This window comes from Bufo bufo, chromosome 4, assembly GCF_905171765.1.
Source record: "Bufo bufo chromosome 4, aBufBuf1.1, whole genome shotgun sequence".
NCBI classification, from domain to species: Eukaryota; Metazoa; Chordata; class Amphibia; order Anura; family Bufonidae; genus Bufo; species Bufo bufo.
The window spans coordinates 13763606-13788032 of record NC_053392.1 but is presented as its reverse complement, the minus strand read 5'-3'; the positions used below and the strand labels follow the sequence as shown (position 1 = coordinate 13788032).

Genomic DNA, 24427 nt, shown 5'->3' with positions numbered 1-24427 from the left:
CTTGTATCGTAGGCCCTCAGGAACAAACAACCTCCCTGGGGGACACGAACCAGGAGCCCCCTCCTGAGCTCCCAATACCTCCATCTCCAATTCAGGGTACAGAGCGGAGATCAAAAATAGGCGCTGGATCTTCTGAATCACCTCCCCCAGGGAAGCTGCGAGACAAGGCATCTGCCTTGACGTTCTTGACCCCTGGGCGAAAGATAACCACGAAATTGAACCTGGTAAAAAACAATGACCATCTGGCCTGTCTAGGGTTCAGACGCTTGGCAGATTGCAGGTAGGCCAAATTCTTATGGTCTGTATACACCGTAACGGGGTGGGACGCCCCCTCTAATCAGTGACGCCATTCCTCAAAGGCCAACTTGATAGCCAACAACTCCCTATCTCCAACATCATAATTCCTCTCGGCAACCGAGAGCTTCCTGGAGAAGAAGGCACACAGGACCCACTTGCCAGGAGAAGAACCCTGCGAAAGCACCGCCCCAACCCCCACCTCTGATGCATCAACCTCCACCACGAATGGCTGAGATACATCCGGCTGCACCAGAATAGGAGCAGACGCAAAACGCTCCTTAATAGCCGAAAAGGCCTGCAATGCCTCATCCGACCAGACAGAGACATCAGCGCCCTTCTTGGTCATATCAGTAAGGGGTTTCACTAGTGTGGAATAATTCGAAATAAATTTTCTATAATAATTCGTAAACCCCAAGAACCGCATCAAAGCTTTCTGATTCTCCGGTCGGTCCCACTCCAGAACTGCCCGGACCTTTTCGGGGTCCATACGAAAACCGGAATCAGAAAGCATGTATCCTAAGAACGGAAGCTCTTGCACCGCAAACAAACATTTCTCCAGTTTAGCATATAACTTATTCTCCCGAAGGATCGTCAAAACCTGTCTCACATGATCCTGATGGGTCTTCAGATCAGGAGAATAAATTAAGATGTCATCTAGGTAAACTACTATGAACCTCCCCACCAAGTGATGAAAAATATCATTGACGAATCGCTGAAATACCGCTGGCGCATTCGTCAACCCAAAAGGCATTACCAGGTTCTCAAAATGACCCTCGTGCGTATTGAAGGCCGTTTTCCACTCATCCCCCTCCTTGATCCTGATCAGATTGTATGCTCCTCTCAAATCCAACTTGGAGAACACCTTGGCTCCAACAATCTGATCAAAAAGATCAGAGGTCAAAGGCAGGGGATATGGATCCCGGACTGTAATACGGTTCAACTCCCGGAAGTCCAAACACGGTCTCAGTGATCCATCTTTCTTCTTTACGAAGAACAAACCTACTGCCACTGGAGACTTAGATGGTCTGATATGACCCTTTGCCAAACTCTCGGCGACATATTTTCGCATGACCTCTCTCTCAGGTTGAGAGAGGTTGTAAAGCCGAGACTTAGGCAATTTAGCCCCTGGAATGAGATTCACTGGACAATCATAGTCTCGATGAGGGGGCAATTCCTGAGCCCCACCCTCCGAAAAGACATCCGAAAAATCTGAGAGATACTGAGGCAAGGCCGTAATGGACACTTCAGCGATAGATGTGACAAGACAATTATCCGAACAAAATTATCCAACCAATGATTTGTCTTGCTTGTCAGTCTATAATTGGGTTATGTCTAGACAACCATGGCAACCCCAACACTATTGGAGCTGACAAATCCTTCATGACTAAACAAGAAATAATCTCAGCATGTGAATCACCCACCCTTAAATGAATACCATGAACAATGTGAGTGAGACTCCTTTGAGAAAGAGGGGAAGAATCAATAGCAAAAACAGGAATCTCGTTCTCTAACGTGCAAGTACTTAGTCCCAAGCCCTGAAGAAAAAGAAAGTCAATTAAATTTACCCCAGCACCACAATCAAGTAAAACATCAACAAACACATTTCTAGACTCTAGCGCCACCATAGCTGAAAGGAGAAAACGGGAACTGCAGGGAGCTTGCATACCCGTCTGCTCCACCACACCATTCATACAACCAAATGTGAGGGGAGTTTTTTTTTTCTTTTTTCTTTTTCTCTTCTACCTGTGGTTTAACATAAGGACAAGAAAAAATAAAATGACCCTTCTTTCCACAATAGAAACATAGATTGTGCACTTTTCGAAAGTCTCTACTATCCGAATGGCCAGTAATCTGACCTAACTGCATGGGTTCCTCCCGTACCCCAGAGTAACAAGCAATATCACCATGGGCAGCTGGTGAAACGAAACCGCACGTGGGAGGAATCCCCTGCACAGAGGAACCCTTACACCTCTCTCTGATATGTCTATCCAAACGTATAGCCAAATACATCGCATTCTCCAAAGTATCTGGGTATTCATGAAAAGCCAGGGCATCTTTCAACCTTTCAGATAACCCCTGACAAAACTGACTACGTAACGCGGGGTCGTTCCACCTCGACTCAGTAGCCCACCTCCTAAACTCTGTGCAGTAAACCTCAGCAGTATACCCTGTAGTAAGTTACGTAATCTCGACTCTGCCATCGAAACTCGATCTGGGTCATCGTAAATCAATCCCAGGGCTTCAAGAAATTCCTCCACCGACCGGAGGGCCGGAGAACCGGGCGGCAGAGAAAAAGCCTAGGATTGCGCGTCCCCTTTAAGCAAAGACATGATGATACCCACCCTCTGATCTTCATTACCTGAAGAAAATGGGCACAATCTAAAGTACAACTTACATGACTCTTTGAAGCGGAAAAAATCATCAGTACCCCCTGCAAATTTCTCAGGCAGAGCGACTTTAGGCTCCCCAACAATTTGACCTGTACCTGCTGCCAGCACCCTCTGACACTGTGTGATCGAACTACGCAGATCTGCAACCTCTAGGGATAAACCCTGCATGCGGTCAAGCAGTGCATCAATTGACGCCATCACAAAAGCGCTGAGCAATGGCAGTCACAGTATGGCGGATTATAATGTAACGGCGGACGTACACTTAGTACAAAAGATAACACACCAACCAGGCTCTGGACGAGAGACAGGGGAAGGGTCACCTCCTAGCTTATCCCTGACCTCTTTCCCTGCACTGCTCAGCCCACAGCAGACCTTGATGGTAGGTGTGCTAGTGTCCTCCAGCCTGGGCTAACAAAACCCTGAACTCCCTAAGATGGTGAAGTGGTGAGATAGGAGCAGTCTGCTCGCACAGAACCTGGATGGAATAGAAGACACAAACAACCGAACTAGAAATGACACTTCTGCATCTCTGAGAGCAGGAACTAACAGCCAATCTTCCCTCCAAGCTTCCCAGACCAGAATGAACTGTATAATCCGCTCAGGACACTGGGCAGTGTGCTATTTAAACTAAAGACCCCACCCAGTGCACCTGATGAGAGGCGGATCCAGCACGGCTCCAAAACAACATTAAACTCGTGCTGCTATCCTGGCTGACCTCCGAACATCGTCAAAGTGGGGCATGACACCCGCACAGCTATATGTACCACCTAATCATGGGAGCCCGCACAGCTATATGTACCACCTAATCATGGGGGCCCGCACAGCTATATGTACCACCTAATCATGGGGGCCCGCACAGCTATATGTACCATCTAATCATGGGAGCCCGCACAGCTATATGTACCACCTAATCATAGGGGCCCGCACAGCTATATGTACCACCTAATCATGGGGGCCTGCACAGCTATATGTACCACCTAATCATGGGAGCCGCACAGCTATATGTACCACCTAATCATGGGAGCCGCACAGCTATATGTACCACCTAATCATGGGAGCCGCACAGCTATATGTACCATCTAATCATGGGAGCCCGCACAGCTATATGTACCACCTAATCATAGGGGCCCGCACAGCTATATGTACCACCTAATCATGGGAGCCCGCACAGCTATATGTACCACCTAATCATGGGAGCCCGCACAGCTTTATGTACCATCTAATCATGGGGGCCCGCACAGCTATATGTACCACCTAATCATGGGGGACTGCACAGCTATATGTACCATCTAATCATTAGAGCCCGCACAGCTATATGTACCACCTAATCATGGGGGCCCGCACAGCTTTATGTACCATCTAATCATGGGGGCCCGCACAGGTATATGTACCACCTAATCATGGGAGCCCGCACAGCTATATGTACCACCTAATCATGGGAGCCCGCACAGCTATGTGTACCATCTAATCATGGGGGCCCGCACAGCTATGTGTACCACCTAATCATGGGAGCCTGCACAGCTTTATGTACCATCTAATCATGGGGGCCCGCACAGCTATATGTACCACCTAATCATGGGGGACTGCACAGCTATATGTACCATCTAATCATTGGAGCCCGCACAGCTATATGTACCACCTAATCATGGGGGCCCGCACAGCTATATGTACCACCTAATCATGGGGGCCCGCACAGCTATATGTACCACCTAATCATGGGAGCCTGCACAGCTATATGTACCACCTAATCATGGGAGCCCGCACAGCTATATGTACCACCTAATCATGGGGGCCGCACAGCTATATGTACCACCTAACCATGGGAGCCCACACAGCTATATGTACCACCTCATCATGGGGGCTGGCACAGCTATATGTACCACCTAATCATGGGAGCCCGCACAGCTATATGTACCACCTAATCATGGGAGCCGCACAGCTATATGTACCACCTAACCATGGGAGCCCACACAGCTATATGTACCACCTCATCATGGGGGCTGGCACAGCTATATGTACCACCTAATCATGGGAGCCCGCACAGCTATATGTACCACCTAATCATGGGGGCCCGCACAGCTATATGTACCACCTAACCATGGGAGCCCGCACAGCTATATGTACCACCTAACCATGGGAGCCCACACAGCTATATGTACCACCTAATCATGGGAGCCCGCACAGCTATATGTACCACCTAATCATGGGGGCCCGCACAGGTATATGTACCACCTAATCATGGGAGCCGCAGAGCTATATGTACCACCTAATCATGGGAGCCGCACAGCTATATGTACCACCTAATCATGGGAGCCCGCACAGCTATATGTACCACCTAATCATGGGAGCCCGCACCACTATATGTACCATCTAATCATGGGGGCCCGCACAGCTATATGTACCACCTAACCATGGGAGCCCACACAGCTATATGTACCACCTCATCATGGGGGCTGGCACAGCTATATGTACCACCTAATCATGGGAGCCCGCACAGCTATATGTACCACCTAATCATGGGGGCCCGCACAGCTATATGTACCACCTAACCATGGGAGCCCGCACAGCTATATGTACCACCTAACCATGGGAGCCCACACAGCTATATGTACCACCTAATCATGGGAGCCCGCACAGCTATATGTACCACCTAATCATGGGGGCCCGCACAGGTATATGTACCACCTAATCATGGGAGCCGCAGAGCTATATGTACCACCTAATCATGGGAGCCGCACAGCTATATGTACCACCTAATCATGGGAGCCCGCACAGCTATATGTACCACCTAATCATGGGAGCCCGCACCACTATATGTACCATCTAATCATGGGGGCCCGCACAGCTATATGTACCACCTAATCATGGGAGCCCGCACAGCTATATGTACCACCTAATCATGGGAGCCCGCACAGCTATGTGTACCACCTAATCATGGGAGCCCGCACAGCTATATGTACCATCTAATCATGGGAGCCCGCACAGCTATATGTACCACCTAATCATGAGAGCCCGCACAGCTATATGTACCACCTAATCATGGGGGCCCGCACAGCTATATGTACCACCTAATCATGGGAGCCCGCACAGCTATATGTACCACCTAATCATGGGGGCCCGCACAGCTATATGTACCACCTAATCATGGGAGCCCGCACAGCTATATGTAACACCTAATCATGGGAGCCCGCACAGCTATATGTACCACCTAATCATGGGGGCCCGCACAGCTATATGTACCACCTAATCATGGGGGCCCGCACAGCTATATGTACCACCTAATCATGGGAGCCCGCACTGCTATATGTACCACCTAATCATGGGAGCCCGCACAGCTATATGTACCACCTAATCATGGGGGCCCGCACAGCTATATGTACCACCTAATCATGGGGGCCCGCACAGCTATATGTACCACCTAATCATGGGAGCCGCACAGCTATATGTACCACCTAATCATGGGGGCCGCACAGCTATATGTACCACCTAATCATGGGGGCCCGCACAGCTATATGTACCACCTAATCATGGGGGTCCGGACCGCTATATGTACCACCTAATCATGGGAGCCCGCACAGCTATATGTACCACCTAATCATGAGAGCCCGCACAGCTATATGTACCACCTAATCATGGGGGCCCGCACAGCTATATGTACCACCTAATCATGGGGGCCCGCACAGCTATATGTACAACCTAATTATGGGGGCCCGCACAGCTATATGTACCTACTAGGAGGATGAGAAAGGGGACACACAGACAGCAGAGGTAGGACGAGGAGGAAGAGGACACAGATAACAGAGGTTGGAGGAGGAGGAAGAAGAAACAGACAGAGCTCCGCCCCTCCTGATCACATGATGGTGACATCATCCCAGGTCCTTCTCTACCACTTTTCTCCACTGCTGAGCTCCGCCTCCTGCACTGATCACATGACGGTGACATCATCCCAGGTCCTTCAGCTCTTGCAGTGCAGCAGATGCAGAGCAGGTCCTGGTCGGTAGTCACTGCTGTGGTGTCTGGAGCCTCTTCTTCTCTCTGGTATCAGCCATTTCTCCAGAATCCCCCTTTATCCCCGGTGCTGGGGGCTCTGAGAAGCGGGGTCTCTCCAGGAGCAGTAAGTGCGGTTCTGGATCTCACTAATGCTCTTGTCCCTGGAGGATTTCCAAGGATGGACAGGAAGGAGATCAGCAGAAGAATATTAGACTTCACCTTGGAGATCATCTCCCTGCTGAGCGGAGAGGTAAACTTTTCTAGATTTCTCTCCTCTGTATTGTATTCTGTAACAAGTCAGACATCGGGAAGGAGAATCATAGGAAGTGATAGGAAGAGTCCAGGGTCCTGGAGAACGGCCTCCAGTCCTTCCAAGTGATGGAGAACGTGAAGATCAGCCACCAGTATGGTCAGTGATGGATCATGGAGACCAATAGTCATGTTGTAGGAGCCATGAGAAGGTAAGTAGGCACGTTGTACCCAGGAGGAGAGGAAGCAGAGGAGGAGATGGCCGGAGTGTGGCCTGGAGGGAGGATTTCTACCACTAGTCTGACATCTAGATGATACTGGACTATAACAAGGAGGCCTCCACTACATCTAGAGGAAAGAAGGTTTCTCCACCAACATAGAAGAGGAGTCTTTACTGTAAGAGCAGTGAGACTATGGAGCTCTCTGCCAGAGGAAGGAGTCATGGGGGATTCTCAAGAAGAGTCCAGAACGGGTCTGGAGGGTAATAATATTCCAGCTTCTAGTGACTAGATTACTGGAGATGGAGCCATGATCCAGGGAGGGATTCTGAGTGTAGATCTGGAGTCAGGAAGGAATTTCTTTCCCTAAGTGTCTCTCTCCATCCACAGGATTACACCATAGTGAAGAAGACATCAAGGGGGACTCCCATCATCCATGAGTCAGGAGGGTGGAGCAGGACCCCCATCACAGAGCTTCCCCCCCTGATACATGAGCAGAAGATCCTAGAACTCACCTACAAGATGATGGAGCTGCTGACTGGAGAGGTGACACTGCTGGGAATGCTGGGAAATTCTCCAGTAACAGCACTGGAGGGGTCTGGGTGATGACGGTGTCATTGTGTTGTCAGGTTCCTGTAAGGTGTCAGGATGTGGCGGTCTATTTCTCCATGGAGGAGTGGGAGTATGTAGAAGGACACAAGGATCTGTACAAGGAGGCCATGATGGAGGCTCCCCGGCCTCTGACATCACCAGGTAAGAAGAGACGAGGTGAGAAGAGGCCGTGTTAGAGCCTCAGTCCGGTCATGTGCAGTGTGTACACGTGTGTAATGACATGTAATGTAGGAGCTCCACATGTTATTCTCCGGTCACATCACGTTAGAGCCTACATTTCCCATATACATCACACTTCTCCATAGGCTCCATCCCCCTGACAGATATAGTGTCCTCTTGGCCTCCATCGGCCGGTACAGTAGATGACACTATTCTATACAGAGGATCCTGCTGGAGAACCTGCGCCGTGCCGTATACATGGGGCTTATGGGTGACGTCTGCCCCTGTGTGACTATATGGAATGATAGGACTGTACAGGGGAGACGTCACCTCCTTCTATCAGAGATCTACGTTAGGAAACCCTCCTGATATCTACCTCTGATGGAAGGCTCAGACGTGGTGTGAACACATCCTTATTCCAGTAGTTCTCCTCCCTTCATGTCTGGGATCCTCTAGTCACTCCACAAGCAGAGAAGACACAAGGTGCTATGTGTGACTGGAGGAGAAGGTGGGATCTCCGGGCTCTTCTCTCTCCTCCTCCAGTCTGTGGTCCTGTCGGAGCGGACATGTGTCTTCTAGCAGTAGATGTACGGCCCGGAGTGTTCTAGCTGCGGAGGCTCCACAATATGTCACGGGCTCCGCTTTCTCTTACTCTGAGGATCTCCTCCAGGACACATAGGAGTGGGGTGACATGGGGGGTGCAGATGAATCGGGCAGCCTGAGGGGGTGACAGACGTCCCTGATCAGCGGCCGATGCCTGAGCTCCACACACACGTTCCTCGCTTTACTGTACTGCTGCATTAGGGTGTGTTCACACACGGCAGGTTTGTTGTAGAGGTTTCCGCTCCTGAAATCCGTCCCATATATGTGAATGTGGATGTTCCTGCAGCAGGGGATGGATACAGCGGTGGAGGCCATCAGACCGGCCTAGTTAGTTGATCCTGGATGCCTGTTATGTTAAACAGCTTTCATCCACCTGCAGGAACTGGGATTGGACATAACCCTGATCCTGGCTGTTTATCCCCTCAGATGCTGTGGACAATAACAATATTTTTTTTACGTCCCCATTGATGGGGGGGGGGGGGGGGGTGACAAAGGTAAAATGATAAAGTGGTCTGAGGTCTAAGACGTAATTCTCTAGAGTCCGCCGCTGTCTGTACATGAGGAATAACACTGCTTCTGGATATTATAGGATTTTTAGCAGTTTTTCCCTCTGCTGTCTCTTCTGTAATTCTCGGCTGTCTCTGTCTGTAATTCTCTGCTGTCTCTGTCTGTAATTCTCAGCTGTCTCTGTCTGTAATTCTCAGCTGTCTCTGTACTTCTCAGCTGTCTCTGTCTGTAATTCTCTGCTGTCTCTGTCTGTAATTCTCTGCTGTCTCTGTCTGTAATTCTCAGCTGTCTCTGTACTTCTCAGCTGTCTTTGTCTGTAATTCTCAGCTGTCTCTGTCTGTAATTCTCAGCTGTCTTTGTCTGTAATTCTCAGCTGTCTTTGTCTGTAATTCTCGGCTGTCTCTGTAATTCTCAGCTGTCTTTGTCTGTAATTCTCGGCTGTCTCTGTAATTCTCGGCTGTCTCTGTAATTCTCGGCTGTCTCTGTAATTCTCGGCTGTCTCTGTAATTCTCGGCTGTCTCTGTAATTCTCGGCTGTCTCTGTCTGTAATTCTCTGCTGTCTCTGTCTGTAATTCTCAGCTGTCTCTGTAATTCTCGGCTGTCTCTCTCTCTGTAATTCTCAGCTGTCTCTCTCTCTGTAATTCTCAGCTGTCTTTGTCTGTAATTCTCAGCCGTCTCTCTCTGTAATTCTCAGCTGTCTCTTTAATTCTCAGCCGTCTCTGTAATTCTCAGCTGTCTCTGTCTGTAATTCTCAGCTGTCTCTGTCTGTAATTCTCAGCTGTCTCTCTCTCTGTAATTCTCGGCTGTCTGTCTGTAATTCTCAGCTGTCTCTGTCTGTAATTCTCGGCTGTCTGTCTGTAATTCTCAGCTGTCTCTCTCTGTAATTCTCGGCTGTCTTTGTCTGTAATTCTCGGCTGTCTCTGTCTGTAATTCTCGGCTGTCTCTGTCTGTAATTCTCGGCTGTCTTTGTCTGTAATTCTCAGCTGTCTCTGTCTGTAATTCTCGGCTGTCTCTGTCTGTAATTCTCGGCTGTCTCTGTCTGTAATTCTCGGCTGTCTCTGTCTGTAATTCTCGGCTGTCTCTGTCTGTAATTCTCGGCTGTCTTTTTCTGTAATTCTCAGCTGTATTTTTCTGTAATTCTCAGCTGTCTCTGTCTGTAATTCTCGGCTGTCTCTGTCTGTAATTCTCAGCTGTCTCTGTCTGTAATTCTCAGCTGTCTCTGTCTGTAATTCTCAGCTGTCTCTGTCTGTAATTCTCAGCTGTCTCTGTAATTCTCGGCTGTCTCTGTCTGTAATTCTCAGCTGTCTCTCTCTGTAATTCTCAGCTGTCTCTGTAATTCTCAGCTGTCTCTGTAATTCTCAGCTGTCTCTGTAATTCTCAGCTGTCTCTGTAATTCTCAGCTGTCTCTGTCTGTAATTCTCAGCTGTCTCTGTCTGTAATTCTCAGCTGTCTCTGTACTTCTCAGCTGTCTCTGTACTTCTCAGCTGTCTTTGTCTGTAATTCTCAGCTGTCTCTGTCTGTAATTCTCAGCTGTCTCTGTAATTCTCAGCTGTCTCTGTCTGTAATTCTCAGCTGTCTCTGTACTTCTCAGCTGTCTTTGTCTGTAATTCTCAGCTGTCTCTGTACTTCTCAGCTGTCTTTGTCTGTAATTCTCAGCTGTCTTTGTCTGTAATTCTCAGCTGTCTTTGTCTGTAATTCTCGGCTGTCTCTGTAATTCTCAGCTGTCTTTGTCTGTAATTCTCGGCTGTCTCTGTAATTCTCAGCTGTCTTTGTCTGTAATTCTCGGCTGTCTCTGTAATTCTCGGCTGTCTCTGTAATTCTCGGCTGTCTCTGTCTGTAATTCTCTGCTGTCTCTGTCTGTAATTCTCAGCTGTCTCTGTAATTCTCGGCTGTCTCTGTCTGTAATTCTCAGCTGTCTCTCTCTCTGTAATTCTCCGCTGTCTTTGTCTGTAATTCTCAGCCGTCTCTGTCTGTAATTCTCAGCTGTCTCTGTCTGTAATTCTCAGCTGTCTCTCTCTCTGTAATTCTCGGCTGTCTGTCTGTAATTCTCGGCTGTCTCTGTCTGTAATTCTCGGCTGTCTCTGTCTGTAATTCTCAGCTGTCTCTGTCTGTAATTCTCAGCTGTCTCTGTAATTCTCAGCTGTCTCTGTAATTCTCAGCTGTCTCTGTCTGTAATTCTCGGCTGTCTCTCTCTGTAATTCTTGGCCGTCTCTGAGGTGCTGGGTGGAGAGGAGCTGCTGTCATGTCTGCCCATAGACTGCACATGGAGACAGGAGCTTCTGCTCCGCTGTCTCTCTGTATCACACCGTCATAGGCAGCAGTAATAATGGAGGACAATATACAGGAATCTGAGCAGGTCACACGTGATTCCAGCTGTGACGGGGGCAGCAATGTCCCTTTACACGGGGAGATTATCAGAAAGTCAGATTCGTATGAATACTTCCAATGATTTCTGTAAAAGAGCCACCATCACCCGATGAACGAGGAAACATTCTTGTTCGTTGGGTAAAAGCATTGTTAACACGGCACCTAAGTAAGAGTCATCTCTTGTGGGCAGCAGAGCGTCTCGTAAACAGGGACGAGCGATCCCAATATCTGACTGATCCCCATACAGAGCAGAGGATTGCTGCATGGAAATGCAGGTCTCGCCTCCACTCACAATCAGGCGATTACCTGGAATGTTCTTTCTGATAATTGTCTGTGAAGTCACAGACAGACACACGGACATCACCTACAAACCAGCAGCAGTCCTTGTGTTTGTCTCTCTGCCCCTTCCTCTCCTTACTGATTGACAGGGCCAGGCGAGATGACTATGCAGGATCCTGGCCCTGGTAACCTAGAAGGAGAGTGAGGAGCTGGCAGAGGAAGCCGGAGGTACAGAGGTGCACAGAGTGGCTTGGACCGCCCTCGGTGCACTGAACTGTGTGTTTGCATGTGGGTTAGAGTAGTTGTCCCCACGGGCCACTTTCACGCAAGACAAGTTTTCCATGGAGCGGGGGTGAGGGGTATCACATGCATAATAAAACACAATAAAGTATTACAGAATCGGTGGCCAAGATTACTAATGATACCACTATATAGAGGTCACATCTTACCGCTCCACCATCACCATAGCCATGTGGCTCCCAGTCACTAATGATCCCATTTAGGCCCCACTCAGTGACTTACAGGCAATGTCTCCTTGGCTGGAGTCGTTCGGTCTCCTTTTTTTCCCTCAGTCCTGCACAGATCTGATGACGTCTGCTTCTGCCTAAATGGATGCACAGAACACCCCTATTTACTAACTATGCCCCCACTCAGTAGAAATAATGCCCCTCTTGTAGTGCACTCTTCACATATGATGTCCCCCAGTAGTGCCATCTGTACATATATGTAAAGAGGGCACTACTATGGGACATTATAATGCCCCCCCTCTCCCCAGTAGTGGCCTCTTTACTTATAGTGCTTATGTCCCATAGTAGTGGTCTCTTTACATATAGTTGTAACAGGCGCAGCAGTATGAAGTGCCTTTTGCGCTGTGGCATTAGAAGAATTTTGATATCTCTGACTTTTAGTCTAAGCAGACTGTCTATTACTCTGTAATTCCTCTAGCGCTGTTCTATGGAAACAGTAGGTTTAAAGAGCACACCAAATGCTTGAAATAACTTCTTTATTAACTTCAACTGTTCTTCATATATAACACTGCCGCCTCTGCAGCAGATAGTCCATGTACATAACACTTGTTGAAAAGATATCACAAAATGGCGGTATGCATTAGATGGTGGTTCAACTGTTCAATCTTGTCATTCAACATAAAATGGTGGATATATTTCTCTCTTCAGTATCTGTACTGTTAAGTTATTTAAGCAATTTATGATCTCTCTGAGAGGTTTATCTGAGGTCTAAGTAATAGTTCACTTGCTGAATTTGGTCGCAATGTGCAGTATGCAGTTAGCAGTAACTATTTGCAGATTGGTTGAGTATGATCTGGTATGGTTTATGCAATTTGGATTGCAATATGGAATTTGAATTTGGATTGTGAACTGTGTAGTTTGCAATTGTTTGTATGGTATTTGTAGTTTGCAATTGGTGGAACTGTATGTAAACATACATATAACCAGTTCAGTATACAGTTCTAATCACTATACTAATAGTAGGAACATTATATAACTGTTATAAATACATATTTTGGCCTCTCTGCTTCCATAAAACACAGCTCTTAGTGGAGTGAATGTCTGTTCAGTTTCTCTCTCTGGTGAAAAATGATTCTAGCAGCTCCTGCTAGGGAATTTCCCACACAGACTGTGTGTGAGGCTGGCTGTGATTGGTCAAAACTCCTGGGATGTGTGAGGCTAGCTAGGATTGGTCAAGACTCCTGCCCAGCAACAACATTTTAACTATATGCTTTCTGTTGTTTCTGCTGTGTCATTGAGCTTACCTCACATTATATAATGAATCTTAAAGGCATATTATCTTTTTTGCTTCTGTGAATGCAATATATAACAGTTATATGACATCCAAACATGAAGTCACTGTAAATAACTCTGCTTTTGTCTTTTTAACACACAAACATAGGAACTGTATTAAGGTTATTGGCAGGTCTAGCTGTATAAACAGGCAAGCTATATTAGCAAACTAGGACAGGTCTTAGCTGGCCAGCTACAATAGTGCCCCCCAGTAGTGGCTTCTTTACATATAGTGCCCCCCCCCAATAGTGGCCTCTTTACATATAGTGCCCCCCCAGTAGTGGCCTCTTTACATATAGTGCCCCCCGTCCCTCGGTAGCGGCCTCTTTACATATAGTGCCCCCCTCAGTAGTGGCCTCGTTACATATATTGCTTTCCCAGTAGTGGCCTCTTTACATACAGTGCCCCCCCTCAGTAGTGGCCACTTTACATATAGTGCCCCCCCCCCCGGTAGTGGCCTCTTTACTTATAGTGCCCCCCAGTAGTGGCATATTTACAATTTATGCCCTATGTACTTATAATACCCCCAGTAATGTCCACGAAGGAAAAAAAATACTCATCTCACTCCCGCTTTCTGTGATGCAGGCCTCTTCCAGCCTGCGGCCCTGGTTGCCTGCCTCAAGGCACGGGTGGTTGCAAATTACATTGCGACCTCAGGCGCCAGGTCTCTGATGATGTGATGATGTTGCCACACCGCCTGTGACCCAGCTCAGGAGGTCATGATGATGTCATTGCAACCATCCTGCAACATACCACTTCATCATATGCCTTAAGCCTATAAGGCTGATTGGTGGGGCACAGGAGCCGTTTCCCCGAGTGTATCAGATGATTCATGGCCTGATACTTATCCGCAGTCTGGTGGTCGGGGATTTGCTGGGTTAAAGTTACTAAGATTCCTGACAAAGGCCCGTATGCCTGCCACTGGCGTCCTGACCTGACCTAAACCCATAAACCAGGGTTCCTCTCATGATGACTCTGCTGTCTGCAGTTAATTTTTTCCACTTTCCTATCAGCATGGACTTTACTAAGGACTTTCAATAAAAAAGAAGAACTTCCTTTCATATTTTCAGTGTGGAATTAGAAAGTGCAACTTGTCCTGCAAAAAACAAGCCCTCATACGGCTATGTAAACTGAATATTAAAAAAGTTATCTCCCCAGAAAGGCAGGGGGTGAAAAACCCTCAAGGGCTGAAAGAGTTAAAGGGGTTATCGCTTGAATATTTCCCCATTGTCTTACACCTCTGGGACCCACACCTATATAGAGAACGGAGCCCCGCAATTAGGTGGCTGGAGGACTCCGTTCCGGCCGCCACCAAGCCAGCTCCCCATAGAAGTGAATGGGAGCGTACCGCGCGTACGCAGCCCCCCCCCCCCCCCCCCCCCCCCCCGCTCCCATTCATTTTTACAGCGCTTACGGAAATTTTCGCTGGCCCCATAGAAAATTAATGGAGGCTCCATTCTCGATATAGGTGCGGGTCCCAGCGGTGGGACCCGCACCTATAAGACAATGGGGGCATATCCTAGCAATATGCCCCCTTTGTCCATGATGAGACAACCCCTTTAAGGTTCAAAATGGGCTGGTCAATAAGAGGTTACGTCCCACCTAACTGGTATTGAACGGCCTAATGTGCGGGCAGAGGACAGACCTGATTGTCAGAGAAGATTGGGATTCTCAGATTTTTGAATGTTCTCAGGTCTGGGTTTATGTAATAGAAGTGATCGGTGAGTGTAGAGCAGAGTCCTGGACTTTATCATCCATCCATTATACAGTGCTATACAGAGATTTATAAGGCTGCAGTCACACATGGACATGTGACTCATTTTTATTTTTTTTAAGTCCATGACACTTCCATTTTAAGAACAATGATAGTTTCTGGGGTTATTTTCACGGCAGTTTTTTTTGCAGCCACTGAATAACTGATGTCAAAAAATTGAACGTGTTAAAATTTTGTCCATTTTTGAATGACCGACAGCCCTATACAGTTGAAGAGGACCGTTTTTAAGGTCCTTTTCTCAGAAAGGCATCAGTGAAAAAAGCATCTGTTAAAAACGTACCTTTTTGCAGTTTTTAATGGAGTTTTTTTTTTAACATTGTGTAAATGTAGCCTAAAGCTGCAGTCACACAGGGAGGTTTTGAATCAAATGGAATAGGAAATATAAAGGAGTGACTTGTACTTTTCCTTCCTGCTGGATCTACTTATGATTTTGGCTTAAAGTCTACATTAAAAATTGCCTACAGTATGTGTTTCTAGCCTAAGGCCTCATTCACATGACCAAGTCTATATTGCAGTCGACAAACCACGGATCCACAAATATGCACTCTGCATTTTCCTCTCTCACATCACTAGAAATGACTAATCATGTCAGCAATACATATAAGAATAGCACATATTCTATGATTAGCAGTCTGTGTGCTGTCCGCTGTTTTGCGGACACATAGAAATGAATGGGTCCATCTGCAGTCTAACACAGATGCATAATATGGTTGTAAGTCTTAAAGGTATGGACACTTTTGAGGGCGATTTCTTTTATTATTGCACTGAACAAATTTTGAGCTAAAAGTCATTGTTTCAATGGGTCTTTAGTGAAAAATGGTTAACCCCTTTCTCTGTACAGCCTTGAGATTCTCTAATAGCAGGCTCTGTATTTTTTCTGTGTTCCATCTGCTCCTTTTCTCTGACTTCCTAAATACTCATTCTAACTTAGTTCTTATCTAAAAATAATAAAGACCAATTGAAAAAATGGTTTGAGCCCAAAATGAGTAAAATTGTATCATAAAAGATTTTCCCCCGAAGGTGTACATAGCCATCAAAGGTATAGAAATGATCTACTTTATGGTTTGATGAATCACAAACTCTCTTCTTAATCCTAACAGAAAATCCCAGTAACAACTCTGAAGAAGACTTCATGTTATCACTAGATCTTAAAATAGAAGATGAAGATATTCTGCAGCTCTCTTCAGGAGAAAACATAATTACCTGTAATGTTCATCCAGAACTTCACAGTACAGATCTATTATATAATCCTCCTAATCACGAGGAGCATTCTCCTGACCAATCACAGATTATCACAAATACTGAGCAGAAAGGGGGTAAAAGGTTTCATTGCGAGGAATGTGGAAAAGAGTTTACAAGAAGCTCAAATCTATATACACATAGAAGAATTCACATAGGAGATAAGCCGTATTCTTGTTTAGAATGTGGAAAATGTTTTATATATAAATCTCAACTTGTAAAGCATGAGAGAAGCCACACAGGAGAGAAGCCATATTCCTGTTCAGAATGTGGGAAAGGTTTTATTACTAAAGAGAGCCTCAACGTTCATCAGAGAATTCACACAGGAGAGAAGCCATTTACATGCCCACAATGTGAGAAATGTTTTACAGAGAAATCAGGTCTTGTCAAACATCTGCGACGTCACACAGGAGAGAAGCTATACTCCTGTTCAGAATGTGGAAAATGGTTTAATACTAAAGATAATCTCAAGGAACATCAGAGAGTTCACACGGGAGAGAGGCCATATTTCTGTTCAACATGTGGGAAACGTTTTATTACCAAAAACAACCTCAAGATTCATCAGAGGCGTCACACAGGAGAGACACCATATACATGTTTGGAATGTGGGAAATGTTTTATTACAAAAGACAGGCTGAAGGTTCATCAGAGAAGTCACACAGGAGAGAAACCATTTATATGTTCAGAATGTGGGAAAAGTTTTACAGAGAAATCAGGCCTTGTCAAACATCTGCGACGCCACACAGGAGAGAAGCCATTCTCCTGTCCAGAATGTGGGAAAGGGTTTATTTCTAAAGATAATCTCAAGGAACATCAGAGAATTCACACAGGAGAGAAGCCATATTCCTGTTCAACATGTGGTAAATGTTTTCTTACCAAAAGCAACCTCAAGATTCATCAGAGAAGTCACACAGGAGAGAAACCATTTACATGTTCTGAATGTGGAAAATGTTATACTACTAAAGACAAACTGAAGGTTCATCAGAGAAGTCACACAGGAGAGAAACCATTTACATGTTCAGAATGTGGGAAATGTTTTACAGAAAAATCGGGTCTTGTCAAGCATCAGCGATGTCACACAGGAGAGAAGCCGTACTCATGTTCAGAATGTGGAAAACAGTTTACACAACACTCAGGTCTTTTTACTCATAGAAGAATTCACACAGGAGTAAAGCCATTTAAAGGTTTAGGGACTTCTGGGGACGGGGCATCGAGCATGGCTTCATTTTAACAGAGCTCTTTTGCCAGGTCAAGAAATCAACCATGTATCTCCTCCATCTCAGCCTCAGTAACAACTTGCTTAGTACCTACACTGCAGGCAGAGGCCGGCTGATGAAGTGGGCTCACTGTGTTCACACTCTGAGGTCCATAGGGCAGATCAGAACTGCTGCTGGGTGCCAAACATGGCGCTGCCACTGAAGCCTCCTACTCCAAACAACAGATGCCTTGTGGCCACCCATAACGCACAGCAGTCTCCTATAGTACCAGTGACCATGTGACAAAGACTGCAAGACTTGTGAAGATGATGTAACTGATAACCAGGGTCCTCAGAGGTTTAGTACGTAGAGGCACATTCTTGATGGCTGGATAGGACAAAAATGAGAGTAACAAAGGCTTTTTCTAGTCAGAGCACACTCACAGGGCCTGGTGGTGATGATAGGGAGGGGGTACAGAGGGTAAAGGTCACCCCCTTACAGTATATTACACTAGTTCAGTAGTACTCTGGATGTCTGTCAACTCTCCAGTTAACCCTTTGTCTCATTAAAGATCCTGAACCTGGCAAACCCTTCTGAAACATGTTGCAAAACAAAATGTCAGCCAGACAAGATACACTAGCTGCACTTGATCCAGTGCCTAATCCCAGACCAGCCTCAATAATGTCTAAACCTGTGAGCAAGAATAAGAAAGATAAATCCAATATGAAGACCACCACAGACCTGTCTCAACAATTGTTTTATGACCCGGCCTCACCATGGGAGGTGACTTAACTTCTGCTAAACTATTGCCTCAGTACCAGACCAACAGAAGCCTGACTAGGCACATGCTATCTTGGTGGCTCTTGAAGTATCTAATCTATTGATGTCTATGTTAGATAAGAGGCTAGATGTCCTACCTATAACCTCAAATCACAACGAATGGCCAGAAAATAACAAAACTGAAAAACCAAGTCTCCTCCTATAAAATAACGACATCCACTATGGAATAAGAACTCTCTCAATGTGTCAGCAGAAGAGGCCTTGGGAGAAGAATTGGAGGACCTTGAGAACCATGACCACAGAAACAAGCTCGGGTTTGTGGGAATGTCCAAAGCTATCCAATCCTATCACTGTCCTAACATCTGAGCTCCCCACTGCATTGGCTATAGATATGCCCCCAGATCTGTTCTCTATCGAAAGAACTGACAGAATTGGCTCCTAGATCTCGTGATAATGGAGCCCTGCATCCTAGACCAGTTATCATGAAATAACTTCATTGGGCAGTCATAGGAAATTCTCCAGGCTTATAGAATGAAATTCTCCCTGAAGATCTGAGACTTTACAGTGCTGCTTTTTCAAGACTTTTCCATGACTGTCTCAAAAAAGATCTTTTACCCCCATTTGACGCTACTTACCTGACAACACCTTTGATTTCCAATTCGACTAGACAGCAAAGCTGCATGTGTGGGAGAATGGACAAATCGTGACCTTTGATGAGTCTGCGGTGACGCGCCACCTCTTTCACCTACAACCTGTTGACCTTCTGGCCTGACTCATTATGGGAGGAACCTGATAGTCCGCCAACATGTTTTCATAGATGAAAATAATCAAAATGTTTTTTATTTTTGCATATTAAAAAGATTTCTAGTGGACCTCTGTCTCAGAGGACTGGCTCAAAATTTTTGTGGTCAGTTCACTATGTTTTATTGTTAAAGTGGTTGTCTCACTTTAGCAAACGGCATTTATCACGTAGAGAAAGTTAATACAAGACACTTCCTAATGTATTGTGATTCTCCATATTGCCTCCTTTGCTGGGTTGATAATTTTTTTTTATCTCATTATACACTGCACATTGCCAGGGGTTATGGTCACCTCTACACTGCAGATACGAGGTGGCCTAGACTGGAGCTGCTGCGCATGCGTCCTTCTGAGTTTGCAGGTTGGTCATAACCCCTGAAAATGAGCAGTGAATAATATGATGGAAAAATGACAATCTCAATACATTAGGAAGTGCCTTGTAATAACTTTGCCTACATGATAAATGCTATTTTCAGTAGTGAGACAACCTCTTTAATGTTTTTCTTATGTCTGCTCCTCTTTAAATTCTATGCAGTGATGCAGGCATCCCTCTACTTTCTGAACACAAGCATACCCCACAAACTCCTGTCACAAGAGGCTCTTGCCCAAGTCGACATCACCATGCTCAAACCATCAGATTAGGTTTGATGGCCATCCTAACACTAGTGACTACACTACACCCACTGGTTTTAAACTTATTTCCTGGAATGTTGCTGGCCTCAACGGTCCTGCTAAACGGAAAAAAAATCCTAACACATTTAAAATGGTTTAAACTGGACAACATACACTGGAAAATTAGGGTAGGGAGACTCTACAGGCTTTGTGGTTAACACTGTTAATACTTTTTCAAACCTAGGGGTGTTGCGATTCGTTTTGACCTTCCTTATCTTGCGGAAGATGAGCTAACAGATGCTGGGGGATGATCCGTACTTCTGACCATACGTATTGCTGACGCATCATACACACTCCTAAACATATATTCCCCCCAACCAACAACTATTGACTAGGTCATACACTCACGTAATAGTTGGAGGTAACTTCAGTACCGTTCAATTTCCAGTTCTGGAGAAATGCCACAGTTTCCTCCAGGAATCTGTTGTCTTTAATGGAATCTTCCTCACTTTGTTACCTATGGCATACCATACTTCTAGAGAATATACATACAGTCCTGATCAAAAGTTTAAGACCACTTGAAAAATGGCAAAAAATCATATTTAGCATGGCTGGATCTTAACAAGGTTCCAAGTAGAGCTTCAACATGCAACAAGAAGAAATGAGAGGGAGACAAAACATTTTTTGAGCATTTAATTTAATGAAAACAACGAATAAACTGAAACAGGCTGTTTTTCAGCTGATCAAAAGTTTAGGACCACATGCCTTTAAAAGGCCAAATCTGTGCAAAGATGTGGATTCATTGTCATTTTCTGTCAGGTAGTCACACGTTGTGATGGCAAAGGCAAAAAAACTCTCCCTTTTTGAACGTGGTTGGGTTGTTGAACTGCATAAGCAGGGTCTCTCACAGCGCGCCATCGCTGCTGAGGTGGGACGCAGTAAGACAGTCATTTGGAATTTCTTAAATGATCCTGAGGGTTATGGAACAAAAAAGTCAAGTGGAAGACCCAAAAAAATGTCATCAGCACTGAGCCGGGGTATCCAATTGGTGTCCGTCAAGACACTGGACGATCCTCGACCCAAATTAAGGCCCTTACTGGTGCTGACTGCAGCCCCATAACCATCAGACGGCATCTGAGACTGAAGGGCTTCAAAAACAAAAAACGTCTTCAAAGACCTGGTCACCTTGAACGCCACAGAACTGCTCATTTGGACTTTGCAAGAGAGCACCAAACATGGGACATTCAAAGGTAGAAGAAAGTTTTATTCTCTGATGAGATTATTTTTTTTACCTTGATGGTCCTGATGGTTTCCAACGTTACTGGCATGACAAGCAGATCCCACCTGAGATGTTTTCTATGCGCCACAGTGGAGGGGGCACCATAAGGGTCTGGGGTGCTTTTTCCTTCAGTGGAACAATGGAGCTTCAGGAAGTGCAGGGGCGTCAAACGGCCGCTGGCTATGTCCAGATGTTGCAGAGAGCATTCCTAATGACTGAGGGCCCTCGTCTGTGTGGTAACGACTAGGTTTTTCAACAGGACACTACAGTACACAATGCCCGCAGGACAAGGGACTTCTTCCAGGAGAATAACATCACTCTTTTGGCCCATCCTGCCTGTTCCCTTGATCTAAATCCAATTGAGAACCTTTGGGGATGGATGGCAAGGGAAGTTTACAAAAATGGACAACAGTTCCAGACAGTAGATGGCCTTCGTGCGGCCGTCTTCACCACTTGGAGAAATGTTCCCACTCACCTCATGGAAACGCTTGCATCAAGCATGCTGAAACGAATTTTGGAAGTGATAAACAATAACGGCGGAGCTACTCATTACTGAGTTCATGTTTGGAAGTTGGATTTCTGTTTTGGGGGGGTTTCGGTTTTTTTTGGAGGTGTGGTCCTAAACTTTTGATCAGCTGAAAAACAGCCTCTTTCAGTTTATTCGTTGTTTTCATTAAATTGAATGCTCCAAAAATGTTTTGTCTCACTCCCATTTCTTCTTGTTGCATGTTGAAGCTCTACTTGGAACCTTGTTAAGATCCAGCCATGCTAAATATGATTTGTTGCCATTTTTCAAAGTGGTCTTAAACTTTTGATCAGGACTGTATCTCTCTTCTGCACATTATAGTTTTATTAGCATTGACTATTTCCTTTATGCCCATGGCAGCACCCTTGAGAGACCGCCTCCATCCAGGACAGGAAACAGGAAGTTTCTTGGAGAGCTCTTGAGGGGCCCTGCCCCTATACCACCAGTTCCTATTTCCTATCCTATGGATAGGACGATATTTTGTGGACAGCAAGATTTAGGCTGCAGGAGCCCTTAAAGACAATCTTGATAGGGGTTACCTGGTGCAGCATAAGTCTCCACTAGGAGCCGCCTGCAAAGTCTGGGGTCCTCCTTCTGGGTCCTGGATACATCATTGGCGGGTGTTCCTGGGCAGTCCCAGCATTACTGTGAGGTGATGCTGACATGCCGGATCTTCCTGGCAGTGTTCAGGAAGTCTGGGGACTTTCTCTGCCTGCCTCCCTGCCTGGGCAACTTACAGGGGCGGGGTGAGAGTTTTGTTCCGCGTGAACTGGAAGTTGCGCGGCGCAACTTCCTGTATTTGGAATGCACGTGGTGAGCACTCCAGAAGTGGGGGAGGGACTTCTCCTACTGAGGCCGCATGGGAGCATCGGCAGGGACCCAACCTAGGGTATTTAAAACCCTTCAGTGCGCGGTCAGAAGGACCCCAGCCAGCCTACAAGCATCAGTGGATCTCTTATGGAAGACGCTCTATCCCTGTCTGCTATAATGGAGGATGAGAGTAGTCAGCGCGCCGACGTCCAGGAGGGTCATGACGCCAGACCGGTACTCCTCCTGGGGTAAGGGGGTCAATCCCCAACTTTTATTTTCCTCTGTCAGGTTCTAATAGGGCTTGTTCTTTTATTTTTTAAATTTTAGAGTGTCAAAGAGGGCCCTAGGAAAGCTACCACAAAGACAAAAGGGTGCTGTATGCAAGAAAAAGCTTGCCACTTCCTGGTCTAAGTTATTATGTCAGCATTGTTTGGATAAGGTGCTAGAAGAGGAATCCCCATCTCTGCTTCAGAGCATCAAGGATATTGTCAAATCTGAAGTTTCTGATTCAATAAAAATGTTTAAAGAGGACCTTTCACTACTGTACAAACTAAAAACTAACTATATCAGTGGGCAGAGCGGCGCCCAGGGGTCCCCCTGCACTTACTAGTATGTCTGGTCGCCGCTCCGTTCGCCCGGTATAGGCTCCGGTGTCTGCGCTCCCTCTGTTGTACTGGAGTGATTTCTTGTATGAGGCGTGTCCCTTGCTGCAGCGCTGGCCAATCGCAGCTAATAGCCAGGCTATGAGCTGTGCGCTGCGATTGGCCAGCGCTGCAGCAAGGGACACGCCTCATACAAGAAATCACTCCAGTACAACAGAGGGAGCGCAGACACCGGGCGAACGGAGCGGCGCCCAGACATGCTAGTAAGTGCAGGGGGACCCCTGGGCGCCGCTCTGCCCACTGATATAGTTAGTTTTTAGTTTGTACAGTAGTGAAAGGTCCTCTTTAAGAAGTGCCTCCCTTCCTCAGCCTCAGGCAAACAGAGTTACTCTACCGTGATAACTTGATTCAGATTCTTCAGACAAGAACGAGCAAGGAGAAATCCTAGAAAGTTCAAACTCGTCTTCGGATGAAGAAACCATGGGTAGACCTTTATTTTCCCGTGAGGATACGGAATCTCGTATTAGAGCCACTATAAAAGTAGGTGAATCTAGAGAACAAAAGTCGGTCCAAGATATAATGTGTGGTGATCTCGGGCACAAAAGATCAAGAGTGTTTCCATTAAATGAAAGAAATTTTAATTCAGAAAGAATGGAAAAAACCTGACAAGTAATTTTTTATTCCCAAAAATGGGAAAAGAAAATACCCCTCTGATGGGATAGGCCTCCTAAATTGGATGCGCCAATTACTAAGATCTGCTTTCCAATTTGAAGATCTTGGCACCTTAAAAGATAGACGAGCAGAAGTTTACCTTAAAAAAGTATGGGAGGCCTCTACCCAAGCATTTAAACCAAATATTGCCACTACTTCTACTGCCAGATCGTTAAAGGTTATGGCTACAAGAACTGGAGTCCCATATCCAGAATAAAACCTCCAGAGACCAGTTACTAGAAGTGTTCCCCACCATCCTTAAAGCAGTAGACTTCATCTCTGATGTTTCTGCGGATGCATTAAAATTAAATGCAAGGTCAGTGACCCTATCTAATTTTGCCAGGAGAGCCATTTGGCTTAAAGGGAACCTGTCAACGGGATTTTGGGTATAGAGCTGAGGACATGGGTTGCTAGATAGCCAAGAGCACATCCACAATACCCAGTCCCCAAACCTCTGTGTGCTATTATTGTGTATAAAAACCAATTTGATACATATGCAAATTAACCTGAGATGAGTCAGAGCTTGAAAATATGACTCTTCTCTGGTCACACAAGTAAGATATGAGCTGAAACTTCTGGGGAGGATTTTAAAACACATCGAATACCCGCTCAGGAAAGCCTTGGTCGGAG

The 24427-nt window shown here is 46.1% G+C and overlaps 1 protein-coding gene across 1 annotated transcript; it reads left to right on the top strand.

Moving 5' to 3' along the window:
- The first annotated feature begins 7667 nt into the window (after positions 1-7667).
- Positions 7668-19254, top strand: LOC120998337 (gastrula zinc finger protein XlCGF57.1-like). Its single transcript, XM_040429001.1, has 3 exons — positions 7668-7690; positions 7774-7897; positions 16345-19254. Exons 1-3 carry the CDS (start codon positions 7670-7672, stop codon positions 17712-17714), a joined length of 1515 nt encoding a protein of 504 aa, XP_040284935.1. The 5' UTR covers positions 7668-7669; the 3' UTR covers positions 17715-19254.
- Positions 19255-24427: the final 5173 nt, after the last annotated feature.